This window comes from Elgaria multicarinata, chromosome 18 (genome assembly GCF_023053635.1).
Source record: "Elgaria multicarinata webbii isolate HBS135686 ecotype San Diego chromosome 18, rElgMul1.1.pri, whole genome shotgun sequence".
Lineage (NCBI taxonomy): Eukaryota > Metazoa > Chordata > Lepidosauria > Squamata > Anguidae > Elgaria > Elgaria multicarinata.
The window spans coordinates 22,549,473-22,561,985 of NC_086188.1; the positions used below are offsets into that span (position 1 = coordinate 22,549,473).

At 44.2% G+C, this 12,513-nt stretch overlaps 1 protein-coding gene across 2 annotated transcripts in view; it reads right to left on the reverse strand.

Moving 5' to 3' along the window:
- SPECC1L (sperm antigen with calponin homology and coiled-coil domains 1 like) overlaps nucleotides 1-12,513 on the reverse strand; it is a 92,552-nt gene that overhangs the window by 9,762 nt on the left and 70,277 nt on the right. For both annotated transcript variants that reach the window (XM_063143998.1, XM_063143999.1), the window contains one exon: nucleotides 2,164-2,266. In XM_063143998.1, coding sequence (XP_063000068.1) covers nucleotides 2,164-2,266 — 103 coding nt within the window. The remainder of the gene's footprint in view (nucleotides 1-2,163; nucleotides 2,267-12,513) is intronic.

Below are 12,513 nucleotides of genomic sequence, written 5' to 3' on the forward strand. Positions count from 1 at the left end.
AGGGGGAGGGGCATCAGTTTGACCACGCCGGAGGTGAGTTCACAGGCTGAAGCCAGACCTTCCCTGGGCGGAAGTCATTGCTGGGATGGAGGAGGTGCAGCTACAGCAGGAGCCTTATTATGTCATTAATGTGTTTGTGATTCTCCCATGTTGTACACATGCCTCATTCTTCTTTAAGGAAAGTAGAAGGTTTAAAATACATGCCCCCGCTCTCAAACTGTTATTTGCCATTACTTATTCCTCCAAGTTCTTTCCAAGCCTTGGAAAAAGAATATTGCACAATGGTTACCTAATTGGCACCATTATATGCAGTGTGCCAAATTTTAGACTACTGGACACACTAACATTCAGTAGTAATAAGATGCGTCATGAAAAGAAATGGAGACCTCGGCTGTGGAGGCATCATCCAGCACCTTGCTCAGCGCAGAAAATCCATACCTAGAGCATCCCCAGTGGATGGAGCATTGACAGGGTAACGGAGTTATGTTGTTCATTTCCCAAGTAATCTTAAAAGATTTGCTTACAACATTGCAAATGAAGATTCTGGGAAAGTTTAGCCAGTTGCTATGTTTAGTATCAGAAAGGAATTGTTTCAGACAGGAAATGTCTTGCTGCTGCTGCTGCTGCTGCTGCTATTGTAACAGTCAAGGGAAAGGGCTTCCGCAGTGCTGTAAATCCTACCCGACATGGGAGTGACAGGTCAGTTGGTGCACGTGCTCTTTTGGCCTCGCTTGAATACATGCCCTCCTGAGGACAGCACAGCTCACTCTTTACGCAAGAAAGGGAAGGAAGATCAGGAACCCAGGACTCATATTAGGGTGAGGCTTCTCCCCAAAAAGCAACGAACGTGGTGCTTGATTAATTGCACGCCAACTAAGTGACAGATTTAAAAGTGCTATCAAAGAGGCCATGTGAGAAAGGTTAGGGCCCAATGTGTTAGTTTTCTATGTGCAGGGAGCATTAAAAGTGCCATCTCCTACATGAAGCATGAAGTAGCTAGGAAAAGCAATTCTACCTGGTTCTACTGAAAAGACAAGCTGGCCTAAGACTGGTACTCTGCCCTCCTACCAAAACAGGTTTGTGTGATGTGGTTCTGCATGAAGCAGCACATGCTGAAAGTCATGTAACAGCTGCCAGCCCACTAAGGACACCCAGCATCTCCCTCCTCCCCTCTTAGCTGTTGCCGGGAAGATCCAGGAAGATCAATAACAGTCAGACAATCCAATGTGAGCAAGAGGAGAGTCTTCTTGGCAGAGGCAGCTTGGGACAGACAGCCTGGAAACAGATAAATTAAGTACTCTGTCACATGCACCTTGCATCATGATAAGACAAATCAGATGCTTTCCCATTTGGGTATTTTTACAATTTATTAAGCAGCGTACCCAGCATCCTGCCTTTCAAAGCCAGGGGGAAGTGGGGCCCCTCCTCCTCCACAAAGAAGGACCTGCACTCAGAAATAGCACCGTTTGAGAAGGGCAGGGATGCCAAGGAAGAAGGGGAGGGGTGCCTCTGTCTTCCCATCATACAGCCTTCCTATTAATGCCCCCTCCCCCTTCCTGTTACGTGGTCTCCCAGCTTCCTCTGGTATTGTGAGTCTCAAGCCACTGACAAAGCAAAATGACATTTAAGATCCAAGAGCTTATGTTCGACATTCCAAGGGCTTGCAACACACGCCAATTAAACACATGCAACTCGACAGTTCACAGCCTCGTTGGTTTGCAAAATCTTGCTTTTAAGCAATCACCAATGAGCAAAAGCAGGACACCCTCTCAGGCTGGAAGGAAACCGACTAACAACATCAGTGCAGCAACAAGCATGCCTCCCAAGTAATAAATGGCTGCCATTTGGAGCAGTTCCATCCTAAAATAAGCTCTTTCATACTGCTGATTCTGCATTTGGAATTCCCAATGTGTCAGATGGAGGCTGCCTCTTTAACCGGCTTCAAGGGGAGGGTCAACTGCTCTGCAAGAAAACACGTGTATATTGTGCACAGCAACTGGAGCAACGATTAATAATAGTTGGGACTTGCAGCATGTGTCCTACAAGCACAGCACATACCGGTTCGCTCGTGATCTAGGCAGTGAGCTGTGGAGCCGCCCAGCCTGTGCTCCTGGCAGATGCTCAGATGATGTTTGCACTGTGCAGAGGACAAGGTGCCGTTACCTGATAGCCTTCTGTCTTCTTCTGGCACCACTTCAGGAGAGCATTTCTCTTGGAACCGCCGTACTCTCTTGCCAGAGCAGACAAAGGGTCTTTTCTTTCCTCCCTAGAAATGGAGAACAGAGTTCATAACTCATCCGACATTGCTCATCCCATCAGAATATTCTAAAATATTCATTTAGCGAAGGCGGTGCCTGTGCCCCACCCCCGCTAAGCACCATGGTCTGCATGCATTTTGGATTTCTGCTGCCTGGTCTTTCCCAGGCCAGTGTCAGCAGTACTCGAGCCGCACCCACTCACTTCTCTCCATGGAGGTCAAGAGAGCCCAGGCAATCATTCCCAGCAAACCTGCCTCTGACCTGGGAAGGCCCTGGCCCAGGGAGACAAACATGCAGTCAGTGCGCTGCATGCACCTCTCTCCATGGGGAGAGCTGCGCACAGGAGGGAGTGTTTCAAGCCCTCACGAGGCTGGGTGTGGAACAAATAATGTTTCTCCTTTCTCAGGGCCATGGATGGAGGTAGTTTTAGCAGAAGACTAACTGAACGTTAAGTTATACTGAACTTTAGCTTGGATTTAGAAAATAAACTGATGGTATCTCCCCGCAACTCATGGCTGACTGTGAATGTCACCTTGGCAAAGGCAGGCAAGTCAGAATGTTAACTGCCAACATCCTGAAAACCTCCCTGAACACCTAGAGGACAGAATTGCACAGTCACAGACTTGACTTATGCTGAACCAGGCCCTCTCCCAAAGGACAAGCTTCACCCTTCCCATTCGTGGGGGGAAACGGGACGGAGCTGCTGTTTTCAGCTGCCGTCACACATCTCCCATAACATCTGATTCCACCCTCGGCCTCTGAAGTGAAGGCAGCGAACTTTCCTCAGGGATACACTTTAAGCATTGAAGCTCTTTCCAATCTAGAACTCATCATCACAAATCTAAAGAAATATAAGCAATTTATTTATTCATTTTAATTTATGTATTACATTTCTATGCCGCCCAATAGCCAAAGCTCTGCCTTTTAACCACAAGAGACCTGCTCAGTTAGGTTCCTGGACATTCTCTATGAGACTGTTCTCCCACACAAGCACAGTCCGGCTCTCACAACTTCCACTCATTTCAATGGTACTTGTAGGAAAGGCATTCGATAAACTTCCACTATGGCAAACAGCAGATGAAGATGTCAGCCTGTTTCTCAACTGAACCATTTCGGACTACAGGTGGGACTTTATATGGCTGAACGCTTCTCCATATGGGGAAAATAGTTCTGCACATAGACAATTTGCAGATCAAAAAGAAGGGTCCCAGCCTTCTCTTTGATGTGCCAATTGTCTATGTAATGTCTGAGCAACTTGTGGCCCTACAGATGTTTTGGCCTACACCTGCCACCATCCCTCCCCACTGGCTATGCTGCCTAGGGCTCATGGGAATTGTAGACCAAACCATCTTTAGGCCTGCATGTTGCTCACCCCAAGTCTATGTGATGGGATTGTATTCACAGAATCATAGAACTGTGGAGTTGGAAGGGACCACAAGGATCATCTAGTCCAACCCTCTGCAATGTGCAGAAAAACCAGTTAAACCATCCCTGAGAGATGGCTGTCCAGCCTCTTTTTAAAAACTGCCAGAGATGGAGAACCCACAACCTCCATAGTTAGACTGTTCCACTGTTGTACAGATCTTATCATCAGGAAGGTTTTCCTTACATCTAATCAGTATCTAGGTAACTGTAACTTATATCCTTATTTTGGGTCCTAATTTCTGAGGTCATGGAAAATAATTCTTGACCATCTTCTCTGTGGCATCCTTTTATGTACTGAACACTGCTATCATGTCTCCCCTCAGTCTTCTTTTCTTCAGACAACATCTCAAGTTCCTTCAGCCTGTCTTCATAGGGCATGTTCTCAAGTCCTGGTATTATCTTTGTTGCCCTCCTCTGAACCTGTTCTAATCTGCGGATGTCCTTCTGGAAATGTGCTGCCCAGAATTGTACACAATACTCCAGGTGTGGTCTCACTAGTGTCGAGTAGAGAAGAATAAGGACTTTACGTGTCTTTGATGCAATGCTTCTTCTAATGCAGCCCAGAATTGCATTAGCCCTTCTAGTGGCTCTCTCGCACTGGTGACTCATGTTCAGATTGCTGTCAGTGACCACACCCAAATACTTCTCCACTGTAGGGCTTCCAAGCCATGAGTCACCCATTTTTTATGTGTACCCTACATTTTTCCTCCCTAAATATAACGCTTTCGTTTCTCCCTCTTAAAGGACAGCAGCCAGATTGATAACTGGGACCAGAACGTTCGAGCATATAAGACCCACTCTGGCCCGCTTGCACTGGCTGCCTGTATGTTTCCGAGCCCAATTCAAGGTGCTGGTTTTAACCTATAAAGCCTTACACGGCTTGGGACCACAATACCTGACGGAACGCCTTTCCCGACATGAACCTACCCGAACACTACGTTCAACATCTAAGGTCTTCCTCCGGGTGCCTACTCCGAGGGAAGCTCGGAGGGTGGCAACAAGAGAGAGGGCCTTCTCTGTGGTGGCCCCCCAACTGTGGAACAATCTCCCTAACAAGGCCTGCCTGGCACTGACATTGTCATCTTTTCGGCACCAGGTTAAGACTTTTCTCTTCTCCCAGGCATTTAGCAATATGTAATGAGCCTGGGTCTGGTTTTTTGGCTCATAGTTTTTAAAATTGTTATAGTGGTTTTAAATGTATGTGCATTTTGCATGTTTTTATTGTTTTTAATTTTTGTATATTGTTTTTAAATGTTTTATCTTATGTGAACCGCCCAGAGAGCTTCAGCTATGGGGCGGCATACAAATTCAATAAATAAATAAAATAAATAAATAAATAAATAAATATAATAAACTTGTTCCTTTCAACCCAGTCTTCCAACTGTATCAAGGAGCATTCAGTCATGCAAGGCCCCACCTCAGGCCTTAGCTAGATCTATTTTTATCGCGAGATCTCCCCCTCTGTTCACATGCGGTGTGTGACAACCTCAGAGGGAGAGGCATCACGCCCGCCACGTTGTTGTTTTTCTTAAAGAGGAAGATGCGCTCCCCCCACCCCACCCCCGCTGGATGCAGTGCTCCTGAGGAGCTCTGCGCCCTGTGTGTGGGTTCCGGCTCCTCGTGAGTAACCGCGAGGAACTGGGACAAACTGGGACGTCTTGGGCTTAGCCCGGGACCATGGAAAAACCGGGCTCAAAGGGTAGGGCGAGATCTCAGGGCAAGGGAGGGATCATCCTTCCCTGATCCCGGGATACCCTGTGCATCATGTGAACGCACAGGGACAATCCCGGGGATTGCCCCGAGATTTCGCCCCGTCTAGCTAAGGCCTCAGTCTATACTTTGGAAAACTTTTTGTTTGCTATGTTTGTAGCAGATCCTAACTCTTTTTAAAAATTGGACCTGTGTGTCCAGACTGCAGGGAAGAAGCAACAGGAACACAATGTAAGAAAAGATTAAGTGGGACCTTCAACAAAAGGATGAGATGCTGTTCAGGGTTCCAGCCACTCCATTCCCCCCACCCCCGCAGTGCCTGCTGAGCACGCTTAGTCCTCCTAGGGCTATTCTGATCCCCCATACCCATTTTGGGTTTTGAGGATATGTGAACAGACTTGAGCACAATTCCAGCTGCCTTAAATTATTTAATTTCTTTACTGAGGTCCATGGGTAGCCCTCTCTTCCATTCTGGGAAACATTTAAAAATAGCTTCTCAGCGCAAACCAGGAAATGACCTATTCAGACAACGTGCTCGTCCCCCTCCCCCTCCTTTTTTATACGTGTGTGAGGGTGTGTGTTCAAGCCGCTCCATTCTATAGCCAATTGTCAGTTTTTTCTGACTCACTCAATATTTTGTGCTAGTTTTGTTTTGGTTTCACCCCGTAGGTTTTTTTTTTAGCTTCTGCAAACTATGGGGTTACCCCAAGATTGCTAACAGCTTCTTTCTTGTGCATGGGTAGTGCAGTTTTGGCTACATAAAGATGAGTGCCCAACGACTCAAATTGGTATTAGTCTAGTATTTTCATTATTATATATACTGTGTGTTAAATAAGAACATAAAAGAACTTTGAATCAAAAATTTCTTTAAAAAAGGAACACTAAACATGCATAACATTGTGAAAGAACAGCACAGCTTGTTTCTAAATTCCAGTAAGGAACACAGTTTATGTCAAGTTCTTTGTTTTGAAAATACTGTTTCAGGAAACAAATAAAATGAATTGTGCAGGCACAATGAGAAGTGGCTTACCACAAATATTAATCTTATAAATGAGTCTGTTAGGTCAACTGCATTCCAAGACCAAGACCTGATTAATAGTTTCATGTTGGCATTGCAGACCTTCATTACATTGTTGAGATTTACATATTTTTACCTCCATTTCCCAGGATATTCTTTTTTTTAATGTTTAAAACCACACAAATGGCTTTCCTTACATAAGATTGTTTTTCTAAATAAACTTCTAAACAAAGTGTATTAGTTATTATAAGTTTCCTGAAATAGCCACCAGCAACTGATTTAGTGATATTATGATTAAAAGCCAGATGTATTCAGCTAACCCATGGAACTACAAGAACAGACAGCTAATAATTAATTATATTTCTGTACTGCCCAATAGCTGAAACTAATAAAGCTGCTTATACAGCCAGAAAAAAACATTAAGAAAAAAGAAAGAACACAGAAGATTGCATGTATAGGGAACATGGTGGAGTGCTCACAGGTGACAAAGGAGGTGGAACTACATAACTACTATTTTCCCTCAGTCTTCTCCCACAATTCCCGTTCAATATTGGACAAAAAGGACAAATGAAAATAAGATGGGGCTTGTAGCCGATATGTTAGAAGATGATTACACAACACCTAGCTACTGTAAATGAGTTCAGACCCCCATGGCCAGATGAACAATACCCCAGGGTGGTGAAAGAGCTTCCAGACACTATTCAGAGCTGCTGTCTATAATCTGAGAATTCTTGGAGAATGGCTGAGTGCCAGAAGCCTGGAAATGAGCAAATATTGTCACCATCTTGAAGAAAGAGAAAAAGGTGGATCCAAGGAAGTGCAGGCCAGTTAGCTGACGTTGATACTATGGACGTCGTACTGATGGATTTCAGCAAAATGTTTCACAAAGTTTCCCACAATGTCCTTGTTGACAAGATGGTAAAATGTGAGCAGGACAACATGACTGTTAGGTGGATATACAGATGGGTGAGCAAGTGTATCTGATGAGTGCTCACAAATGGCTTTGCATCAAGCTGAATGGAAGTCTTGAATAGAATGCTACAGGATTTAGTCCTAGGCCCTGTGCTGTCCAAGGTTTTTATAAACAACTTGGATGAGGATGTGGAAAGAATGTTTATCAAACCTTCAGAGCTGAGAGAGAAGGCCAACACCGTAGAAGACAGAATCAATATTCAAGAGCATCTTGACAGGCTGGAATACCAGAACAAAACTAACTAGGTGAAATTCAAAGATAAATGTAAAGTCTTGCCTTTAGGTACAACAGAAATCGAACACACAAGTATAGGGTGATGAACATCTGGCTTGGCAGAAGTGTACGTAAAAAGGATCTAGGTGTCTTAGTGGATAGCAAACAGAGTGTGAGCCAGCAATATGATGGAGCTGCTAAAAAAGCGAGTCCAATCTTATGCTGCATCCCAGAACACAGGAAATAATAGGCTTTGTTATTTTGGCATGGAGTACTGTTCTCTTTGGTCTTTGCATATCTGTTTGGCCCCGTTCAGACAACACGCTAAACCATGCTGCTTAACCACAAAATGGTTAACATAATGAATTAATGCATTCCATTAACCATTTTGTGGTTAAGCAGCATGGTTTAGCGTGTTGTCTGAATGGGGCCGTTACCTTTCCCTTATATAAATAAACTTCACCTCTACCTCAACAGCTGTGTGTGTGCCTCTGTCCAGGTAAAACCTCAGCGCCTCCTGCTTGGGCAACCTGCTACTGTGCAATGTTTCAGGCTTGAAATAGAGGCTGCCAGCCTGCACCCTTATTTATGTGGCAAGGTGTGTCCTGAAAGGTCTGGGAGTGCCCTGGCTCAGGCTAAGGTGGAGGTAAAGAGGCGGTGGCAGCCTGTCCCTGCCTACGCAGCACGGAGTTTGGGCAACCCCCTTTCTCCCTTCACTTCAGACATGACAGCTGTCTTAAATATCAGAAGGGTTTTCATGCAGAAGATGGAACAGTCTCATTCTCTGTCGCTCCAGAGGGCAGGACTAGAACCAAGGGGTGGAAATGGCTGGGAAGCAAGTTCCATTAGGAGAAGTTTCCTATTGGTAAGAGCTGTTGTACAGGGGAACAGACTGCCTGGGAGATGGTGCGTTCTCCTTTGCTGGAATTGTTTAAGCAGAGGCCAGAAGGACATCGGTCAGAAATCCTGTAGTGGTAGAGCGGCTTAGCAAAAAAATCGTGCACATTGTGATACAAGTGTGAAATTTGGTATGGTGGCATTTAGGACCATGTAGATTAAAATGAGATGTAGGGACATCTTGGAAAATGGCGGCCAAAATCCAGTTTTTGCACAATAACTCTATTATTTGTAATCTCACAGAAAAGATGTCTCAATACAAAATTTAAGAGCATAAAATTTGCTACTAAAAAGTCATTAACAATCTTTTCATAGGAGCAGCCCTCGTCGAGATAGAAAGGTTTTATTCCTACCCATTTGTCTGAGAAGTCAACAAAATGCACTATTTCACCCTCATTCCAATCTTGCACTTTGTGTTGCAAGCCTGAAACTTTCAGAGGTCACATTTTACACATTTCTCAACATTATCAAAGTAAAGGAAAACCGATCCTCCACAGATGCAAACATGTGGAATTTCGCATTGGTGGACTATCAGGACAATGGCTTAAGAGGATTTTTTTTTAAAAAAATCCTAAAAAAATCAAGGGATGAACCGATCTGATTCAAGCTTGGCATAGCCAAAGCCTTACTTAAAAGCTCTCAGGGTCCCAAGTTTCATCTGTTTATCTTTAAAAATAAGGGCGCTGTGGGCAAGGAGGGGGGTAGGGTTGGAGCAGCAAAAGTATGTTACACCAGCTCAGCCCCTTGGTTTGAAAGGCGTGGAGGAGGAGAACTGCCCCACCCTCCCATTTCATCAGCAAGCTCTCCCTTACAGCACCCGCCTCCAGCAAAGGAAAAAACAGGGGGGAAGCTCTACACGGAGGCTTCAGGGTGCATTAAATTCACTTGGGGAAAATAATCCAGACTTTCCCCATTCTAGGAAAAGACAGAAAATGCTGGGGAAGAGGCGGGGGTATCTGCAGGACAGGCACGACGTCATGTGAGTACCATGCTGCAAAACCACACACCAGGCATGACGAGAGTGCATTAAATCACTGGTGTGATGGAGCCCTACTCTTGATCCAGCATGCCTCTTCTTAAACTATTAACCTTTTTTATATATCTGTGCTCCTTCTACCACAATGGGAAAAATGGCTATAATTCTCTAAGATTTGCCTTTGTGTGGTGAATTTGGAGGAAGTGTAGTCCATGTAGGTACCCAACCAGATTCAGTGTCTTCCTCCCATCGCCAGTTGCTGGGATCAGGGTATGATGGTATTGGCTGTAAAGAGGTTCCCCACACACATGACCTGTTCAAAGACGGCACATTTTACATGCTGTAACAGAGCACTTGAAGTTGGTAGGATCCATTCCATGTGTCTTCCTTTTTTTGCAAATACTTCTTTTTTGGCACTGTTTACGTCTTCTTTGATGCTAGTATGATCATACATTACTATAACAAACTTTTCTATTGTTTTCAATTGCTGCTGTGTCACATCAGAGACTGGCATGCTGAATCAGAGTAGGGCTCCACCACACCAGTGATTTAATGCACTCTCGCCATGCCTGGTGTGCAGTTTTGCAGCATGGTACTCACATGCCTGTTCCCCAGCCTTTTCTGTCTTTTCCTAGAATGGGGAAGTCTGGATTATTTTCCCCAGGTGAATTTAATGTACCCTGAAGCCTCCATGTACTGCTGCCCTCCTGCTTTTTCCTTTGCTGGAGGCAGGTGCTGTAAGGGAGAGCTTGCTGATGAAATGGGAGGGTGGGGCAGTTCTCATCCTCCATGCCTTTCAAACCAAGGGGCTGAGCTGGTGTAACATACTTTTGCTGCTCCAACCCTACCCCCCTCCTTGCCCACAGCTCCCTTATTTTTAAAGATAATCAGATGAAACTTGGGATCCTGAGAGCTTTTAAGTAGGGCCTTGGGTATCCCAAGCTTGAATCAAATCGGTCCATCACTTGATTTTTTAGAATTTAATTTTTTTTCCCCTTAAGCTATTGTCCTGATAGTCCACCAAATTCCACGTGTTTGCATCTGTGGAGGATTGGTTTTCCTTTACTTTGATAATGTTGAAAAATGTGTAAAATGTGACCTCTGAAAGTTTCAGGCTTGCAACACAAAGTGCAAGATTGGAATGAGGGTAAGATAGAGCATCTTGTTGACTTCTCAGACAAATGGGTAGGAATAAAACCTTTATATCTCAAGGAGGGTTGCTCCTATGAAAAGATTATTAATGACTTTTTAGTAGCAAATTTTATGCTCTTAAATTTTGTATTGAGACATCTTTTCTGTGAGATTACAAATAATAGTTATTGTGCAAAAACTGGATTTTGGCCACCATTTTTCAAGATGGCAGCCGTTACGATGATTTCCCAAGATGCCCCTAGATCTCATTTTAATCTACATGTTCCTAAATGCCACCATACCAAATTTCACACTTGTATTACAATATGCACGATTTGGCCAGAAATTGTCGTTAAGCTGCGCTACTATAGCTACATCCTGAGTTTGGACCACAGATAGAACCATAGAATCACAGAATAGTAGAGTCGCACCTACAAGGGCTGGAAAGAATGTGTTCGGCCACAGCATGAAGAACTTGATCAGGAGGGCTTACGGGGGCGGGAGACGTCAACTTCAAGGCAACAATGGATGAAGGCCAACGCACGACAGTATAAAAAACAGCTCCAATAGTACCCCCAAAATCGTGTCCGCAACAATGTAGGAACGAAGCCAGACTATAAAACACATGGTCTTCGATGTCTATATACTAATGCCCAGAGCATGGGAAACAAACAGAATGAACTTGAACTCTTATTAAATGAAGGTAAATACAACTTGATAGGTATAACTGAAACTTGGTGGGATGACTCCCATGACTGGAATATAGCAATTGAAGGATATAACTTATTCATAAAGAACAGAAGAAATAGAAAGGGAGGTGGAGTTGCACTATAGGTTAAAAATACCTATCCCTGCACAGAAATACAGGCGGATCAGACTGGGAGCCCCATAGAGAGCATCTGGATTAAAATTATCAAAGAGGGCTAGGGAGCAAACATCGACTGCCGAGCTTTGACCCAAAAAGAAGAAGAAGAAAGAGGGGGAAAAGACTGGGAGCCCCGTCGAGAGCGTCTGAATTAAAATAAATGGGTCTAGGAATAAAAAGAACATGATAATCGGAGTCTACTACCGACCACCCAATCAAGGAGAAGACGAGGACGAAACTTTTGAGAAACAAATTGCCAGTGTTTCAAGGAAGTGTGATGTAGAGTAGTGATGGGGGACTTCAATTACCCTGATATCTGTTGGGAGACAAATAGTGCCAAAAGCGGCCCTTCCAAGAAATTCCTGACATGTGTGGGTGATAACTTTCTCCTACAGAAAGTGGAGGAAGGAACTAGAGGATAGACAATCCTTGACTTGATATTGTCCAATAGGGATGACTTAGTGGATAAAGTGGCATTTACAGGAACTCTGGGGGAAAGTGACCACATCATACTTGAATTCTTGATTATGAAGGAAACAAAAGTTGAGTGTAGGCATACACGTACTCTGGATTTTAGGAAAGCTGATTTTAATAAACTCAGAACTATGATAAGTAAGGTCCCATGGCAAATGAGCCTAATGAGAAAAGGAGTGCAGGATGGGTGGGAGTATTTAAAAAAGGAAATGTTAAAGGCACAGTTACAAACAATTCCAACAAGGAGCTTAGAGATGACCTGAAAACAAAAAGGGATACATATAGGAAGTGGAAGGAAGGCCAGGCTACAAAAGAAGAGTACAGACAGGTGGCGCAGAAGTGCCGAAATGGCGTCAGGAAGGCTAAAGCTGAGAATGAGCTGAGATTAGCGAGGGATGCTAAAAGCAATAAAAAGGCTTTCTTCAGATATGTGAGTAGTAAAAGACAGAGGAAAGAAATGGTGGCTCAACTGCTTTATGAGGATGGCAAATTGATAACAGATGACAAAGAAAAGGCTGAAGTGCTCAATTCCTACTTTGCCTCAGTCTTCTCCCAAAAGCGGGTCTATGACCC